We start from the raw sequence: 19,073 nt of genomic DNA, 5'->3' as shown, positions 1-19,073 counted from the left end.
AAACTTTTTTTAAAGCCCCCTCCAACTTCCCATTGGGAAACACCTGCCCAGGAAGGCAGCCCACACATACTCGATGGTTCCCACTGAGGACCCACACAAATTTATGGGGAGGAGGACTCTGCACCCTAGGGGTGCAGGAGAGCAGCCCCCCAATTACTTGCCCACTGCTCCCCACAGGGGTGTCAAGGATGGAGCTGACTTTGGGGCTGGTCAGACTTGCCTCCTCACACCTGAGTAGACCAATGGCCCTTAGGTCCCAGCTCCTCGCGCACACACACACACATCCCCGCCCCCAGCCTGGTAGCTGAGAAGAGGCCTTTTGGACCACCACTGGCTCCCAGGAGATTGCGGGGTTGGCCCCGGGACCGGGAGGAGCCTGGAACTTCCACTTCCGAAATCTGAGGCTGCCTTTCTCAAAGGGGGAGGGGGTGGGTGCACTTGGGCTAGAAGAAGGCCGGGAGGAGGGAAAGGCGCCGCAGGTGGTGTAAGCAGAGGTCCCTGGGGGAGCACGGAGAGCAGCAGAGGCCTGGCGGGTGAGGGGGGCGTCCCCATTGGTGAAGTCCTCGGTGAAAAAGTGGCTGAGCCTTCCCCGGGGCGGAGGGTGAGCCTGCCCCACCCGAAGAGCGGCAGGGGGAGGGCAGGGGTCACGGAGAGGGGGCGGAGGACGGGGAGGCGGGCCCTGCCCCCGCGGCGCCGAGTGCCCCTCGGGCCGGGCCGGCAGGGGGCGCGACGAGTGCTGGCGCGCGGCCTCGCGGGTGCGGGCGGGAAGCTGGGGCCGCGGGTGGCGCGCGTCAGGCGCGTAAGGCTGTGCTGGGAGCTGTTTCAGTGTGGCCGGCTGCGGGTGGGGGGCCGGGGCCGGGGCCGGGGCCGGGGCCGGGGTCAGGGTGGGGGGCCCGCGGAGAGCCGCGCGCGTCATTATCTGGCCCCGGCCCGGCCCTCCGCGACCCCCGCCCGGCCTTTGGTTGCTGCGCGCTGAGTCTGGAGTTTCCCTCTGGGTCCTTTCTTGGGGCCCCCCGGGGAGGGGGTGCCATCGGGCTGGGCCCGGGCCTGCGGGGCGCCCCGGGGCGGGGGCCCCGCAGGCCGGGCCTGGTGCGAGGGGGAGGAGCTCTCCTTGCGGGACAGGGACTGGCTCCGGGGGGACGCGCTGGGATGGCGGGGCGCGGCGGAGGCGGGCGGGCCGGGACTGCGCGGGGCGGGGGCCCTGGTGCCGGCTGGGGCTCGCCCGGGGCCCGGGCCGCGGCCCGGGGGCTGTTTGGGGCGGAGGTCAGCGGTGGCGGCCGACCCCGGAGGCTTCTGCAGCTGGAGCCTGCGGGAGGAGGGGAGGGGGGAAGGCAAGAGAAAATAGGAGGGCAAAGAAACAAAAAAGAAGAGACATTTTCAGAATCTGAGCACTGAGCCCTGGAGCCCTGCGTCCTCCACTGGCCGAGGCTGCGGAGACAGGGCACAGGTGGGTAAGCTAGGGCTGGGGCTGCATCCTCCAGGACAGGACCTCTAGGGCCACACACTCCGGGGCTGCTACCTGAGGGCTTGCTGCCGGCTCTCTTCGACGGTTCTATTTCATCTTTCAATGTCCATATGGATTTTACATTCTACGCTATAACCTACCGCTGTTTACATTGATATGAATAGTGTTTTCTCCCAACTACTCTGGTCTCAATCCTCCGGCTTCAAATGCCTCGGGGCACACCAGAGGCTATGTGTGAGCCCCAATGACCCCCATGAACCTTTCCCAAGCTTGGCCTCCCTGGCCCCCCCTCCTCTAGACATGTTCACTGTAGCCACCCACCTGAGCCCAGGGACCGGGCTGGGACCTGAGTCAGAAGGGACAGTTAGTTGGGGAGGTGGTGAACAGGAGATGTAGCTGAGGGTCCATCCTGCATCCTCACGGGGCCCTGACCTTGGCTCTGGGGAAGCTCCTGCCGGTGGAGGCCTTCTGGGGTCACCATGGGCCCACCTCAGGCTGGCAGCAGTTTCTCACCTGCTGGTGATGGCTGTGTCCGATGCGGGGGCAGCGCCGTGGGGTCTGCCGGGGGACTGCTGGGCTGCAGCAGGCGTGGGCATGCGGATGCTGATGGGGCGGGGAATGCGGCTCCGCGTGGCGGCTGCCCGCCCCGCTTTCCTGGGGGCCGCGGGCTCTGAGGCAGGCGTGTCCTCCTCCGAGCCCGTGCCTGAGAGCGTCTCCGAGGCCCGGCGCTGCTCCTCACTGGAGGAGGACGAGGCCCCGGAGGCCAGCCGCAGCAGCAGGCGGCCCTGCCTCTTCTCCATCACCAGCCGCGCCAGGTCCTGCTGTGGTCGGGCCCTCTTGCCCCACCGCTCTTTGGCCGACAGGGAGCCCGAGGGCTCTGAGCCCGTGTCCTCCTCAGACAGCAGGACAGGGATCCGGCTCCTGGGGCGAGAGCCGGGCATGGCATGGCGGCTGGGGGAGACGGTGACCAGTTTCTCGGGGCCTGGCTCCGGTGGGGACGCTGGAGCTGGCCCGTTGGCAAGGGCTGGGCCATTGGGCAGTGAGTCTGTGGCCACCTCCGAGGGGGTGTCCCCGGGAGGGGCAGACAGAGCACAGCTCTCCAGCCCTGACGGGGCGATGCCGTTCTCCAGGGGCACGGAGGCCCCCTCCTCCACAGCCTTCCCGTCAGAGGGTGCCTCCAGACCCAGCTCACCCCCAGCACCCAGCTCCTCGGGCCGGGAGGCTTGTCCGCCGGAAGACATAACGTTGAGGTGGGTTTTCTCTGCAATGTGCACAAAGGTCCTCTCAACTTTGGTGAAGGGTGAGGAGGTGACTGCCACTCCTCCTGCCCCTGTGGTCACTGCCCCGGCCCCTGGCCCTGTCCCAGGTCCAGGGGGCTTGGGCTCAGACTTGAGGACAGAGGACAGGGTGCCTGGCTCAGACACGTCCAGCTGGCTGCCAGTGGGCTGGGGCCGCTCTTGCTGAGGAGTAAGGGCAGCCAGAGTGCCCAGGTCAGGGTCAGGGGCCAGGTCGGCAGTGACGGGCGACTTCTTCATGTCGCCAGGGGAGACGAGCACCAGCGTTTTGGAGCCCTCCTCAGGCTCCAGGTCCCCGTCGGCCATGGAGGCCCGGCCCCTGGACTCCTTCTGGTCATCTGCCAAGAGTGTGGATGGGGCACCCTCTTGGCTCCGATCAGTGCTCCTTTCACTCCCATCACTGCTGGAGCCACTGCGAGGCCCCAGCACCTCCCCTAGAGCCACTGCCTCCTCCTCCTCCTCCTCCTCTTCCTCCTCCTCCTCCTCTTCTTCCTCTTCCTCCTCCTCCTCCTCCTCTTCCTCTTCCTCTTCCTCTTCCTCCTCCTCCTCTTCCTCCTCCTCTTCTTCCTCCTCCTCTTCTTCTTCCTCCTTCCCGTTAGCTTGAGGCTGAACAGGAGCCAGTGGGACCTGGGGGGTGGTGAGCAGCACGTGGGAGAAGCCCACCCTCCGGACCCTGTTGAGCAACCGAGCCCGTTCTCGGTAATCAGAGAGGTCTTTCTTGAAGTCCTGGTAGGGCAGGCTCAGAGGCACAGCTCGTGGGAGACCATTGACCTCGAACGGGGGCGCCACAGAGAACACCTGCAAAGGGCACACACAGGGACTCTCTGAGGTCACCTGCCTAGCTGGGCCCAAGGAGCCCTGGACTTCACCCACAAGCTGGGAGGCCCACTTGCCTAGGCGTGTGCACCACAGTGTGTGCTCCATGAGGGGGGACATTGGATCTGTTCTGTTCATTGCTCTATCCCCCAAGGCCTAGAATGGTCCCCAGCACCTAGTGAGTGCTCATCTCTCATGAAGGATTGTGTGCATGCTCCTATTCCCGTGAGGCCCCTGGCCCTGATCCTGGCAATCTCTCTGTCTCCCATCTCCCTCACTCATCTCTTTTCCTCCAAAACCCAGAACCAGCTCTAGTCCAGTTAATAGGAGACAATGACAGCTGTAAGACATCATAGACACCATGTAGATCAACTCTCCCTTTGACAGAGGAGGAAACTAGGTCCAGGAAGAAGCAGCAGGTGTCTGGGTCAGCCCTCATTGCCTCCTCATAGAACACAGTTTCTCTGCAGCCAGGGAGTTGGCCACCAGGGCCGTCAGGGCCTGTGTAGGACCAGGGCAGAGTTCACCTGTCCTCTGCACCCCAACATGCAGGCTGGGCCCCTGGAGCCCCAGCACCCCCTACCCTCCTCCCCTGTCTTGGCCTGTCAGTCAGGAACTGTCCAGCCCTCTACAGGTGTGTTTTGAGTCCACACTTCCTCCAGGAACTCACAGCTAGCTTATGAAGGGCAGTTTCTTTCCACTGAGTAAGTTTTCCCTTTTGAAGCTTTGGGCAGAGCCCTTGGCAATATAATGGCCTGTTCTTGGTTATCTAGACTCCTGCCACATCTCCCCTTAGCCTCCTTCCTTCCAGACTAGAAAGGCCTGCCCACTGTGTTCAGGACCTCAGTGCTCACATCTTGTCTAGCTCTGCCCTAGTGAACACACTCATGCACACACACGTGCGAGTGCACACGCAAATACATGCACATCTCCAGGCACCCCTAGTGCACCAGGCCCCATCAACGCTGACACGTTTTTGTTTCAGGTGGGGATGGTGGTGAAGGTGGCCAGTGCTTTGTTGGCCTTTTTGAACAGCTGGGCCTTATCTTCCAAAACACAGCCCATCCAGCCCAGAGATCTGACACCTCCAACACTTTCAGGTGCCATCTAGACTTGCAGGGAGTCCTGCCAAGTATTCTTCCTAAACTTCTGTGTCAGCTGCCTCAACCCCAGGGGCACAGCCCTAACCTGCCCGGGGGTTCCCCAGCCATTGGCCTGTGTTCTTTTGCCAGCTCTGCCCATCTCTCCTCCCTACAGCTGCTAGAGTGATCTTCCTGAAACTTAAATCTGATCCTATCTCTGCTTCAAACATACAGAAACCCAGAGTAGCCCCACAGTCCTCAGGGGACAGTTCCAGTTCTTGGCTTGGCACATAACAACGCTGCCCCACCCCCATGGGCTGGCTCCTACCTCCTCCTCTAACCTCACTTCTAACAACTCCCTTGGATCCCTGCCTTGTGTTCTAGCCGTGCTGATGCTACCACCAGTAGTTCCCTAAATGTATTATGCTTCTCACACTCCTGTCTTTCCCTCTGGCAGTTTCCTCCGCCTGGGGTCCCTGTCATTCACTCTACTCACATAACACATACCTATCCTTCCTCTAAGACTGAGCTCCTTCCTGTCTAACCAGCCTTCCTTTTTTTTTTTTTTTTTAAGATTTTATTTATTTATTCATGAGAGACACAGAGAAAGAGAGGCAGAGACACAGGCAGAGGGAGAAGCAGACTCCAGGGAGGGAGCCCGACGTGGGATTCGATCCCGGGACTCCAGGATCAGGCCCTGGGCCAAAGGCAGACGCTAAACCACTGAGCCACCCAGGGATCCCTCAACCAACCTTCCAAAAAAACCTTCCTGTTCATCTGCCAAGCAGGTGTCATCACCCTCCTTTCTACTTGTTCCCCCACATCTGTCCCTTAGAGACACTTCACTGAGCCCCTTGAGGATCTTCCTTCCTTCCTTCCTTCCTTCCTTCCTTCCTTCCTTCCTTCCTTCCTTCTTTCCTTCCTCCCTCCCTCTCTCCCTCCCTCCCTCCCTTCCTCCTTCTCTCTCTCCCTTCCTTCCTTCCTTCCTTCCTTCCTTCCTTCCTTCCTTCCTTCCTTCCTTCCTTCTTTCTTTCTTTCTTTCTTTCTTTCTTTCTTTCTTTCTTTCTTTCTTTCTTCTTCTTTCTTTCCTTCTTCTTTCTTTCTTTCTTTCTTTCTTTCCTTCTTCTTTCTTTCTTTCTTTCTTTCTTTCTTTCTTTCTTTCTTTCTTTCTTCTTTCTTTTCTTCTTCTTTCTTCTTTCTTTCTTCCCTCCCTCCCTGAAGAAGTCCTGGAATGTCTATTGTCCTGGCCACCGTGGGGGAGGCTGTGAATCTGTGGATTATGTATTGACTAAGACAGATATGGTCCTTGTTTTCACAAAGTGTGCAATCTCTCTATTAGGAAGTGAAATTGGTTGGCAACGATTCAGTTGGAACTAGAGGATACCATGCTGAGCGAAATAAATCAGAGAAAGGCAATAATCATATGATCTCCTATGTGGAATTTAAGAAACAACACTGGATCATAGAGGAAGGGAAGGAAAAAGAAAATAAGACAAAATCAGAAAGGGAGACAAACCATGAGAGACTCTTAACTCTAGGAAACAAGGGACACCTGGGTGGCTCAGCAGTTCGGCATCTGTTTTTGGCTCAGGGTATGATCTGGGTCGGGGATCTAGTCCCACATTGGGCTTCCTGTGGGGAACCTGCTTCTCCCTCTGTCTTTGTCTCTGCTTCTCTCTGTGTCTCTCAGGAATAAAGAAATAAAATTAAAAAAAAAAAAAAACTCTAGGAAACAAACTGAGGGAATATAGTGGGGGATGGGATAACTGGGTGATGGACACTGGCACGTGATGGGACAAGCATTAGATGTTATATACAACTGATGAATTGCTGAACTGTACCTCTAAAACTAATAATGCACGATGTGTTAATTAATTGCATTTAAATAAAAAAAAAAAAAAAAACTGGGACACCTGGGTGGCTCAGTGGTTTGGGGCCTGCCTTTGGCCCAGGGCATGATCCTGGAGTCCTGGGATCGAGTCCTGCATCGGGTTCCCTGCATGGAGCCTGTTTCTCCCTCTGCCTGTGTCTCTGCCTCTCTCTCTCTCTCTCTCTCTCTCTCTCATAAATAAAATATTTTTAAAAATTTAAAAATTTAAAAAACCTACATTTGACCAAAAAGGAAATGAAATTGGGATAATGCATACTCCACAGAGGTTGTGATCATAAATGAGGTCAGATAAGCAATGGGTCTAGCATAGAGCAGTTGCTCAATACACATCAGCTCCCTCCCACCCCTGCCTCCTGCCACCTTCCCTGCTCCTCTGGTTTGGACATCACTGCCTCCCTCCAACCCCAGCTATGCCTGGGTGCCACACCTATGGGAGATAGGGTAGCAAGAAGATAAAGGGCTCTCCCAGTTGAGGTGCCTGTGCAAAATAGCCCAAAGGCTGGTAGAGGCGAAGGCAGGAATCCCCGAAGCTGAGGATCTGCCCAAGGCTGTGACTTCTCCCCTCCTCAACTGCCATAACCTTTCTCATGATCAGACCATCCATGAGGACGTGATAAGGGGGGGTGCAAGATGGGATAGCATGAGACCCCAGACAGGACCCTTGCCCACCCTGTCTGAGCCAGGCAGGGGACTTCTTAGAACATTGTCTTCTTCACATCTAGGCCAGAAGTCCCTAGCAATTGTTTTCTTTTTCTACACCATTCTCATTCTTCATGGATTCATTCATTTAGCAAACATTAAGCCCTGGTTCTATGCCAGGCCTTGTGCTGGGGCCCTCTGCCGTGCTTAGTTACCAACAGTAAGGCAAAAGATGACTGGGCAGAGGTGGAGGGGGTGCTGTGAGATCCCGAGGTGTGCCCATGGCATAGATGCTGGGGAACCTACAGACAGACACAGAGCTCTGATCATGTCCCCCTCCTGTCCAGCTCAGAACTCGTTCACCCATCACCAGATGCATCCCACCCAGCAGCACCTCTGCCTATTTGCCCTGGCCTATCTCTAACACTTTAAGCATCCCTAGCAGAACTTCCTTTTCCTCTGGCCAGGCCCTGGATCTCTTTAGAAAAGCCCCATCCGGGCAGCCTGGGTGGCTCAGTGGTTTAGCGCCACCTTCAGCCCAGGGCATGATCCTGGAGGCCTGGGATCCAGTCCCACGTCAGGCTCCCTGCATGGAACCTGCTTCTCCCTCTGCCTGTGTCTCTGCCTCTGTGTGTGTGTGTCTCTCATGAATAAATAAATAGAATCTTTAAAAAAAAGAAAAGAAAAGAAAAGAAAAGAAAAGAAAGAAAAGAGAGAAAAGGAAAGGAAAGAAAAGAAAAGAAAAGAAAGAAAAGAAAAGAAAAAGAAAAGAAAAGAAGAAAAGGAAAGGAAAGGAAAGAAAAGAAAAGAAAAGAAAGGAAAGGAAAAGAAGAAAAGAAAAGAAAAGAAAAGAAAAAAGAAAAGAAAAGCCCCATCCATAGGACAGACCCTCCACTCACAGTGTACATGTTAGATGATCATATCTGGAACCCTCTCTCCTTCCATCTCAAAGCCCTCCCTTCTGTTGTGTTTTGTTTCTTTTGTTTTGTTTTGTTTTTGTTTCTTTTAAGACTTTATTTATTCGAGAGAGGCAGAGACATAGGCAGAGGGAGAAGCAGGCTCCCCACAGGGAACCCAGTGTAGGACTCTATCCCAGGACCCTGGGATCTGAAGGCAGACAATCAACCGCTGAGCCACCCAGGCATCCTGCTCTCACCTTCTGTTACATGGGAGGGACGGACACTGAGAACTGAAATCAGGCATCAGTGACAATGTCAGATTAGGAAACAGGCCTGGAGAGGGGCACCGGCACACCCACTTCACAAAGCATATTGACCAGGTGGCCCAGAGCCCCAAACTCTTTCCATCGCCTCACTGGCCTCCCACCCTCCCATGCAGGGAAAGCTGAGACCCTCTGCCCTATAGCAGGAAGAGCCACGAACCTCAGAGTGGGGACAGCTTTGCCCCAAGGATCACTGACCAGCCCATGGGCATCTGGACATGCTGTTTTGTTTTGTTTTGTTTTTCCATGCTGGGTTTTCCATTTCAGAATACCTCCACCACTCCCCATCTGGCTTCTTGCTGGGGAGGGCAGGCCTGGGCTCAAGTTTCTCCCTCCTCAGAGAATGGCAAGTCCTTCACACTCTTCCAGCCTCTCCTGAATGCCTGAGCTCAGTGAATATTCACCCATTTGCCCATGCCTTCCTGTGCTTGTTCATTCCACCAGTGATCATTAGACCTTAGGCCGCCTCTGCATGCTTGGCCCTGTAGGCTTGCAGACCCCATGGGAGGAGGACAGCAGTGACACTCTCCCATTTCAGCTCAGAGGGCAACAAGTGTACTGGGTGTCAACAAGGGAAAATCAGGGCCTGGAGATCTCACACCTTCCTACTCCCTTCCCAAGACAAGCGACCCTTTATGATTCTAATTTGCTTATTGTGGTTCTCCAGTTGGCTTGGCACAGTTTTACCTGGGTGTGTTTTTTAAACCTACAGAACCCTGAGTCCTTCCAGATTCTGTAGGTCATGTCTCCCTCCTGTCCTGCTGGCCCAGCCACATCTCTCTGTTTTAAAGCTCCCCGGTGATTCTGATGGAGTTTCATGAAAGGCGGATGTGGTAAGGGTGAATCATGGAGGAGGGGAGGCAGGCCACTGGAGCTGAGAACCTCAGAGAGAATGAAAGCCCTCGCCGTCCCCTGGCCTCCAATGAGCCCAGACCCAAAGGCTTCAGAGCCCCGCCAAGTCCATGTTTACTCCAGTGAACAGGAAAAGTGGAAGGAGGTGGATGGAGCAGCCTCTGATCCCTCCCTGTCATCAAAACTGGGCTCTCTTCAGCCTTGACTTGTCTGATACCAGCGACACGGGACACCAGGGACAGGTTACCCCACTCTCCAGACAGAGTACAGAGAGCAGCTCTCCTGCTTGGACCCTGGCCAAGCCCAGACCCTGCACACTGCACTTCAGCCCACAGTCCCAAGGCCAGAGAAGGGGGGCTGCTGAGTGATCAAAGCCAGAGGCTGGGCCGTGACACCTTCTCGCTCCCCAGCAATCCTCTCACAGCAGTGCCCCCCCTCCCTTAGCAGCCACCCCAGGCACACTTCCCATCTCTCCTCCTCCTCAGGGGAACCCGATTGCCATAACTGCCCCCCCTGAAAACTGGATATGAGAAGGAAGCAGTGCAGCCCCTTCTGCCCACCACCGCCTTTCCCAGTTTCTCACCTGTCTATCTGTCTGGGTCTCTGCTCTCAAACCATATCTGCCAAGCCAGGAGCCCTCCCTTGGCTCCTCCACCCCACACCCCAAAGTGCCACCTGCCTGAGCACACTGGCTGTGGACATTCATCTGGGTGGAAGGGGTAAGATGACCTGAGGTGGTTGCCTACCCTACATCTATACATATCTTCACACTCTTGACTCTCAGATCTGTGTCCCCAGCCCATCCTTGCCTGTCCCAGGGCTAGGAGCTGACAGTATGGGGACGTTCTAAATGCTCCTGGGTGTGTGTGTGTGTATGTGTGTGAAGAAATGCATCCATAGCTTGCCCTCTAGCGGCCCCCATACTTGCTCTAGGCTCCAAGGAGTGAAGTGTGGCTCCATGGGCTAGGGTCCGGGACCCAGAGAAGGAGGGAGAGCCTCCTCCCCTCTTATACCTTCTCTCTCTGCAGGACCCAAAGTCTCTGTAATCCTCCCCTTCCTGTCCCACTCCTCTCATGGACCTCAATCCATATTCTCTCCCCACCCATCACCACCCCCAGGCTTTGTACAATCCACTCTCTCGCTATCCCCCAGGCCAGAGCTATCTGAGATCCCCCATCAGAGCAGAGGGGCAGGGAAAGGCTCCGAGGTCCTTTCACAGGGCTCTCTGCCTTACACACACACACACACACACACACACACACACACACACACAGAATTGGCTTCCATCAACTGATTCACAGAGAACAGATCTAACTGCTCACCCTCCTACTTCCCATCCCTCCTCCTGCAAGTTGACAATGTGGAGTGGGTCCCCAGAGACCAGGGTCCATCCCCAAAACCTTCTTCTGGGTTAAAGGAGACAGCCAGCAGGGTGAGGGTTACTGGAGTCTAACCAGGAGGAAACCTCCTAGGGTTCCCCTCCCAGGCACCACTCATCCCTGTCTTAGGGAAGGTAGGGTTGGATCCATTAACCTGGAATCCACCCCCTACCCCACCCCCATTCCAGAATCAGCAAATCTAGGCCCTGCCTTTTGCCCAGCCTGGCACCCCAGAGTTGGGGTCTGCATCCAGTGGTGGGTTAGGAAGGATGATGAAAAGAAAGCAGGCGAGGCGCAGGTTCCTGGAAGGCGTCTTTAATCAGGATTTGGTAGTACACAAGCTCTCCGGATTGTCTGCATTAACATACAGGGACTTAAAAAGGCACAAGATCCCTCGCACAGCGACGCGTGACGGCGGGGCGCCCCCCACCCCCACCCGTGCGCGGCCGTGTGCGCGTGAGTGCGTGTCCGTGTCCCACCCCCGTGGCGGCGCCGCGCGTGTGCGTGTCGGCTTCAAGTGTTGGATTTGTACAGTACTCGCAGTCTAGGGGCGGGGGCTCAGTGCCTGCTTTTCCACCCGGGCCCAGAGCCCCCCGACGCCGCTATGTACACTGAGGACGCACCCCGGAGAGAGAAAGGAAAAAAAAGCGTCCCATCGTCCTGTGTGTGTGTGTGTGTGTGTGGTTTTGAGTTTTTCGTGCATGCTTATGCTGGCCGGGGTCGGGGAATAGTGCAAGCTTATAATACAGTATTATTGCAGTACAAAAGGGGGGGTATAATTAATGGGAGGGGGAGGCTTAGGAATAAACTGGCTGGAATTCGGGACTTCCGGAAGGGTCCTCTCCCCAACCCCCTTCCCATCCCTCGCTCCTCTCCCCACCGCGATTAGGAGGCGTCGTCTCCCGACGCTGGGAGGGGATCCTCGGGTCCCTGGAAGGAAGGGGCTCAGCTGGGCCCGGGGCTGAGCTTCCCCCTCCCACCAGTCCCACTCTCAGGGGGCAGGGGCCACCCTCTCCTTGCTAAATACTGTCAAACGTAAGGGCCCCCCACCCCGTCTGCTCCCCCGCGGAAGCCTCTCCAATGGGGGGTCGACGGAGCAAGTGCAAAGGAAGCAGATGTTGGTCCCTGAGATTTATTTTCGGGGTGGGGAGGGAGAACAGCTGGAAGTGGGGGCATGTGTGGGACCCCCCAGGGCCCTCAGTCGTGGAGCGGGGTGGGGCACAGGAGACACGGGCGTGGAGGCGCGGGCAAAAAGGGGGTGTCGGGTGGCTCTGAGAGACCGAGGCTCAAAGCTTGGCTCCCCCCTCAACTCTGGGCTCTTTGGCATCCAATTGCAAGGCCAATTTTGAGGGGCAGGGGAGGCTGTGGGCGGCGAGGTAACAGGGATCGGGGGTGGAGCGACGGGGGCCCTTGGAGCTGGAGAACCCAGCTCCCCCTCCCAGCCCCTCGTCTGCACCCCAGCCCTGGAAGCACTGAGGGGCGAGCCCCCCGCCTCGGGGCCGGGGGCCAGCGGCCGCGAGCCGGCGGGGGAAGCAAACCGAGTGGGCGCGAGTGCGGGGCGGCGGGGAGGGCTCCCCGGGGGCGGGGGTACTTTAGCAGCAGGCAGCTCCGCGAGGGGGTGGGGCTCAGGTCCCCGGGGGCGCGCGGGGGCGGGCGGGGGCGGGGCCGGCCGGTGCCCCGGTCGCGCGCGTAGCAGCTAGTGAAAAAGACGGACCGTACATTCGAGGCGCGCGGGCCGCGGGTGCCGGCGGGGGGGGCGGGGCGGGGCGGGAGCGGCGCTCGGGGTCCTGCTGCAGTGGAGCTCTGAACCTGCGGGAGGTGCCCGGGAGCGCGGCCCGGGTGCTCTCCGGCGGGGGCTGCTAGTGTGCTGTCCGGACAGTGGATGAAATGGGCGCGCAGCGATGGGGCGTGCGTGTGCATGTGTGTGTGCGTGTGAGGGCCAGTGAGTCGTGGCAAGGTGAACCCCACCTCACCACCCCCGCACCCGCAAAGCCTGTGCAGGTAGAAGGGAGGGTAAGTGGTGGGACTGTGGGCGGCGGAGCCAAGTGGAAGGCGCGGTCTAGGGGGGGTTCCCAGAGTCCTTTGGCTTCATCGCCCCTCCCCCCACTGTTTCTCAACTCTACTTGGGGGAAGGGGTCCACTCAGGCTCCGGGGCGTCCTGAGCTGGGAAGCCCATTGGGTGGTATGGGGAACCACTGGGGATATTTGAGGGATGTGGTCCTCAGGCTGGGAGCCTCTCCCTTAGGGAGAAGGATGCTTTAAAATTTTCGGAGGCTGACCCACAAGTCCCAGGGGACACCTCTGTCCTTAATGAGAATAATGCCAACTTTGGGGACATGCCCCCCAACTTAAGGAGAATGATTTGCCACACTCCTTGTTACCAAGGACTGCCTATGGGGGTGGGCTGAGTCCTGCCCTTGGGCTGGAACCTCAGTGGAGTTTGGGGTAGGTGGGGTGATGGGCAGGCCCTCCTTAGGGTCTATGCGTCCATCCTCAGGTACCAAATCAACCCAAAGACGGCAGAGGATATTCGGTTCTGCCACAGCCAGGGGCCCACACAGTCTCCCCCGGCCACTCCATATAGACACATTTGCTGCAGCTCCTCTGCCATCCAGTGGCCCAAGCTCCCTCCACCACTGCCTGAACAGACAGCACCACCCCTCCCCAGAAAAAGGGACCAAGGCAGGGCAGAGGAGAGAAAAGGAGAGTCCTGGGACCCTCTACAGAAAGGGCCCCTAACTTTTCCTGGGATTGAAGGGGTCTGCCCACCCCTCTTGGCTAGGGAAGCAAAAGTTAACATACCAGCATGGCTCAGAGGTGCCATCATTCCCCCTCATGCTGGGCAAGGCTCAGCCCATTTTCCCCAAAACTGGAAACCCGGAGGGAGATTGATGGGTTTAGGATGCTAGTGGTTGGGGTGAGTGTTGAGTGGTTATTGCTGTGACACAAGCTGCCTCGAATGCGTGGGGATGTCTATTCATTGCTGAGAATTCACTAGAGGGTTTTTTTCACTGACCCAGGGTCCTGCGCCATCAGAAAAAGTACTGAGGGGGACCCTACTTACCACAAACAAGTCCACTGGCCCACACACACATTCAGGCACACAAACCATGAGGTCACCGACATGTACACACAACACACAACACACAGTGCCACTGGCCGTGAGCCGCCTCCTCTAAGAAGCCCACCTGATTTGAGTTCCTAGAAAGAACACCACCCCCCCTTAAAGTGCTGCAGCCTTGGACTGAAGGGGGTGGGGAGTCCTCAGGCTCACAGAGGTTGCAAACTGAGTTCAAGTCTCTGCCCTTAAACCAGTTTTGTTTGGCTCACAGTGATTTTTTTTCTTTAAAAAAATTGTTTTTTAAAATTTGATGCCAATAATTAAAAATTGGATGATTTCACAGAAAAATTGGAAGATTGTGGCAACAGTTAGCTGAGCTGAGGATGGGAGGAGTGTGTCTCCCATTTTCCACAGTCCCAAAACCTGGCCACTCTTTGACACAGCTTGGCCCCTGTTGAGGTGTGAGTTGTTGACACTCAAATCCCCATGGCCAGTGCTCACCAATACCCGTGCCTGCCCCATCTGTGAGCCTGAAGCCTAGGACTCCCCCACTACCTCAAGGTCATGATTCTGAGCACCTGCCTTCTCACTGTAGCTCTTACTCCACTTGCTGAATCTCCAGAGCTGCTTTGGGATGCTTGGATTTGTGGGACGGAGAGGGTGGTGTCTCTGGAGAGAGAGAGTAGGCCACCCCAACCAACTCTGGAGTGACCCCCCACACACACACACCATCCCCCACCGAGGTGGGAATGGAGAAGGAGGGGAAGTCTGGCTCACAGACAACTCCCTTCCTCTTGGAGAGAGGAGGGGCCAAGCAGAAAGGACAGTAAATACATCACTATGCAGACTAAAATGCTCTAAAACTCCCATCAAAAACAAGACCTCAGTTATTCGGCATTGGCGGGTGTTTTTGTTTTTGTAAATTAAACATTCTGATTAATCCATTAAATGCAGATAATACTGGGATCGACCTCCTAGGCTATTATGAGGATTAAATGAGTTAATTTTGTAAAGTGCTTAGATCACTGCCTGGCACATACTCTGCACTGTGTGCCAGTGACCGTTTAATAAAATAAAAAGATTAATAATTGGAAGCCATCACTATATGCAGGGCGTGACTATAAAGTACAAAAACACCATTTTCAAAGTACAGCAAGGAGTGCTGCCTCTTTTCAAAGCTGACCCTGGGGAGGCTGGGCACTTTCCCCCAGCAGGGAATTATTTCTTGAAACATTCTGACTTCCTCTTTGGGAAACCTCCAGAGAAAGAGCTCGACAACACTGCAGACTCACAACTTTCCTATGAAGCCTGGGACCTAGAGACAAGGAACTCAACTCCAAACCAGACATGGCTCTGCCGAGCTGCACGTGAACTTGACCCAACACACATGGCTTCAAGTGGCCTTCACTATTTCCAGAAATCAGAGCCACCATCAAAAGATAATCATGTTATCAAGATCACTTCTGTTGGCTCTGAGCTTTATAGCTCACAAGATGCTCTCCCTGCCACCAGAGAGGGTATGCAAGAGGATATCCCTCAAAGGACAAAATGTTTGAGTTATGATCATACTTTAGAGGTCACATCCTCTCCCACAGGTATCAGTTTTGGGGTGTGTGTGTGTGTCTGTGAAAATTCAGCTACCTTTGGAATGCTTAATAGGATTCCCTACCTCCAAAGGCTTTGGAAACAGAAACATGTATTTAATGCTAAAATGAGGCTGAAGCTAGTGCCATCATCTTTGATAAGTCACAAGGCACTTTGGGATCTTAGAGTACCTCAGGGTTCTGGTCACTGAGTTGGGAGCTGTGCTCAGGTAATGGAACCCTCTGGAAGGGAATGCCGGATAACAGAGTGCTTGGTTTCATCTAACCCCGGATAGTATGGGCCTTCCCCCACGGCTGCTGACTTTTGGAGCTGCTGGTGGACAGACTCCCTTTCACTTCACCCTCTGCCACTAGCTGGGGAGGATGGGGAAGAGGGCTGGAGGGTAGAGGGGGAGGGCAGGGGGCAGTGCCGGAAGGCGGGAGTGGGGCTACTGTTCATCCCACCCCCTAACCTTTGTGCTTTGTGTTTTCTGTCCTTTCTTTTCAAGGGTTCTACCCTGGCCCCTCCTCTACCCTCTGCCATAGCAGGGTACAGAGCCACCCCAAAACAGACTGGAGGGCAACAGAGACTTGGACTTGGGGAGGTTCAAAAGTGAGCAGCTAGGATGCGGTGCATGAGGGTGAGGCACAAGTCCTAGGGCAAGAGTCTGGCTTTCATTCCTAGATGAGGAAGGGGCTGTTGGCCCAGACATCTTCAACAAAGAACAGATTTTGAGAAAATAATATAGTGGGTGTGGGCATAGCTGAGGTGAATGAGCTATACACAGTGCCAGCCGTCCCTGAGGACACTTCAGCCGAACAGCACTGCCCACTCACTTAGGACATCCCCAAGCTGGGGTAAGGACCCTGAGGCCTCTACTCCAGCCAGAGATAGCTGGGGAGTTGAGGGAGTTGAGTTGGGAAGGAAGAAGTCAAGGGGGCAAAGAGGGTAGAGAGAGGAGCCAGGATGAGACTAGGTACATAGGAAACTACCAAGGACTGCACAAATATTTTTCTGACTCCCTGACACACACACTGCACCTTCACACACGCCTCCACACATAGGACTGCAACACTGCAGATTCAGTGGTGTCATTCACACTAGGGTCCATGTAAATGGTACTCTCTGGATTTGTGCAGTGCACAGCCTGAGCATCTATCCATGGGCACCCTGCCACATGCACAAGTGCTCATATATAAGCACACTCGTACTCACAAGCATACTTGCATGCACACAAGCATATACACAGATGCAGCCTCAATGCAATAAATATTTTGCAAACCTTCGGGTCTCATCCCTTCCTTCCCTTTCTGTATAGGCACTACCCTTCCTGGCACCCTCTTCACCTCTTCACCACTACTCCATTGCCCAGGGAAACAGGTGCTGGCTGTCAAGGGCAGGAATGAGGAAAGGGAACCTTGGAGGTCCCTGTGGTGACAGGTTGGGGGCTAAGAAATGAGCAGAAAGGACATAGCAATGTGGCATCCTGACCCTCCAGCCAGCTCCATGTCCCCGGCTGATGCACCTACCCTGTGCTCTGTCTTCACCATGGCACCTGGAGGCCAACTGGCTTGGCTGAGCACCTACAGGAAGGAGTCCGCCGGAGTCCGCCTCTAAGAGGGGGCACCTGTGGGGCTGCTGCTGTCTGGGATTTGTCCTGAGCTCACAGATGCTACCTTGTCCTTAACAACCACCCTCTCTGCCACTGCTTCTAGACCAGGTCCCTCCACTCCTCGGCTCCAGCTTCTTCCGAGGGGCAGATGCCAGGCCCCCGCTCATCTAGCCTCAGCTCCTAAGGAGCTAGGCCGCAGGTGACCGAACCCAGCAGGGGGTGATGGCACATGCCTTGGGTGAAGAGCAGCCTCCAGACTGGGTCCGATGTGGGAGGTGGGGGCTCTGTCCTCTGACAATGGCATGGGGAAGGCTCACTGAGTCACAGGACTGCTTCCCCCCCCCACCCCGTCACTGAGTATGGAGGCACCCGGCACCAAACCCCAAGCCCCGCTGGCCAGGCCCACGTCTCAGACACAGGGCCCCATGCCTTGCCCCGAGCCTTGCCCCGAGCCTTGAGCCTTGCCCGGTGCAGACAGACTGCCCCAGGCAGTCTCCAGTGCCCTGCCCCCGCCCTGCCAAGGAATCGCAGACTAAACAGAATCAACTCGGGGCTAGACGGACCTGACGCAGCCTGGTCTCCGACGCCCTGCTTTCCACTGGACTCCGGACGCACTGGTGGCTCCAGCCCAGTGTCTGCGCCCTGTCCCTGCCGCTGCACCAACGGCCCCACCGCTCCCTGCACCAAGGGGCTGGCACCGAGCCGAGCCCAGGGAGCCGCGGGGCGGGGTGGGGGCGTTACAGTACGGTGGGCCGACGTCAGAGGGGCTGTATTGCGAGATGGGCGGGATGGGTGTGTGTGTGTGGTTATTGCGTCCTGGGAAGGAACCGTGGTCTCTGCCTGCGCCCCGCCCCCCCCACCTGCCCCCTCCAGGAGGGGGGGGAGCCCAGCCTAGGTCTTGTGGGTGAAGCGGGCCCACACCTGCTGCAGCTGGGACCGCGAGATGCGGAGCACCGAGGGCACGAGTCTGTGGTTGCCGGCGGCCAGGGGCGCGTGGCGCCGGTGGGGCGCCCGCACGGGGCTGCTCTCCGCCGAGCGGCTGCGCTGAATGAGCGAACCGGAGGAGCCGCCGCCGCCGGGGTGAGGGTAATGCTCGGTCTCCAGCGTGGAGGAGGAGAACACGGAGGACGCCAGTCGTCGCAGAGGGCTGTACCGCGGGAGGGAGTGCCCCGAGAGTCTGTCCTCCTCCAACTGAAAGAGACCAAGAGAGTGGAGGGAAAAGAGGCGTCAGGCACAGACTCGACAGCTCCGTCTCGGGGGCCACCCACCGCTCACAGCCCCTGCGGCGCTGGCGTCCCGGCCGGGCCCGAGGGGTGCGCGCACCGCCCCGACCGCCCCAGCACCTCGGCGCGGGCCGCCAGCTCCCTTCCCGCCGCTCCTCCTCCTCGCCGGCCCTCCGCACGCGCGGCCTCCTTGCAGAGACCTCGGCCACTCAGCTCCCCGCGCAGCCTTGCTGCCCGAGCCCGGCCCGGCCCGGCCGGAGTTTCCTGCGGCGGAGGAATCCGCCCCTCAGGGAGGCCCTTCTGCAGCTGCTCCTGCCACCCGTCCCCCCAGCTGTTCTCCGTACTCCTCACTCCCTGCGCGCCCTCTGCCCCCACGGCAGCCGGCGGGGTGGCGAGGTCTCGGACAGGCCTCTGGAGCCCAGCTTCTCCTGTTCGCATCGCCCCACTTCCGACCTGGGTGGGACCTCAAGCAAGTGACTTCACTCCTCGCGCCTCAGCTTCCTCCCCTGTAAGATGCGGATGGCGATGCTTCCCACTTCCTAAGGCTGTCGTCACTCGGCTTAGGCGTTAGGACGCGCACAGCCCTTTGGACGGCGGTGGAGTAAACGCTGTGTTATGTGAGCTTTCTGATTATTCTTTAAGTCACTCTTCAGAGTGAGGAGAGGAACAGGGCACTGGTAGGAGGAGGGGCAGACTGCCACCATTTCTCCAAAGTGGCTTTTGCCCTGTCTCTTCCCCAGCTGCTGGCTGAGCCACAGCTCAGTGCCCTCCTGCACTCCTACCCTTGGAGGGGAAAAGGGAACGTGGGCCTGTGTGTCCCAGGCCTGTGGGGATGGAAATGCTGGCTTGGGTGTCACCAGACCTTTTCCACCTTGACCCCTAGCTCTTCCTGTGACTGAAACTAGTTTAAATAGCTTTTGGTGGGGCCTGAGGATGGGCTGGGCCAGCTGCC

The 19,073-nt window shown here is 57.1% G+C and overlaps 1 protein-coding gene across 2 annotated transcripts in view; it reads right to left on the bottom strand.

Annotated features, from left to right (window-relative positions):
• Nucleotides 1–879: 879 nt before the first annotated feature.
• Nucleotides 880–19,073, bottom strand: part of TTBK1 (tau tubulin kinase 1) — a 39,371-nt gene continuing 21,177 nt past the window's right edge. For both annotated transcript variants that reach the window (XM_038554135.1, XM_038554136.1), the window contains exons 14-15: nucleotides 1,979–3,558; nucleotides 880–1,306 (exon numbers count right to left, since the gene is read on the bottom strand). In XM_038554135.1, coding sequence (XP_038410063.1) covers nucleotides 916–1,306; nucleotides 1,979–3,558 — 1,971 coding nt within the window. In that variant the 3' untranslated portion in view covers nucleotides 880–915. The remainder of the gene's footprint in view (nucleotides 1,307–1,978; nucleotides 3,559–19,073) is intronic.

This window comes from Canis lupus, chromosome 12 (assembly GCF_011100685.1).
Source record: "Canis lupus familiaris isolate Mischka breed German Shepherd chromosome 12, alternate assembly UU_Cfam_GSD_1.0, whole genome shotgun sequence".
Classification (NCBI taxonomy): domain Eukaryota; kingdom Metazoa; phylum Chordata; class Mammalia; order Carnivora; family Canidae; genus Canis; species Canis lupus.
Note: the sequence above shows the minus strand (reverse complement) of the source record. Positions and strands in the feature narration are given on the sequence as shown.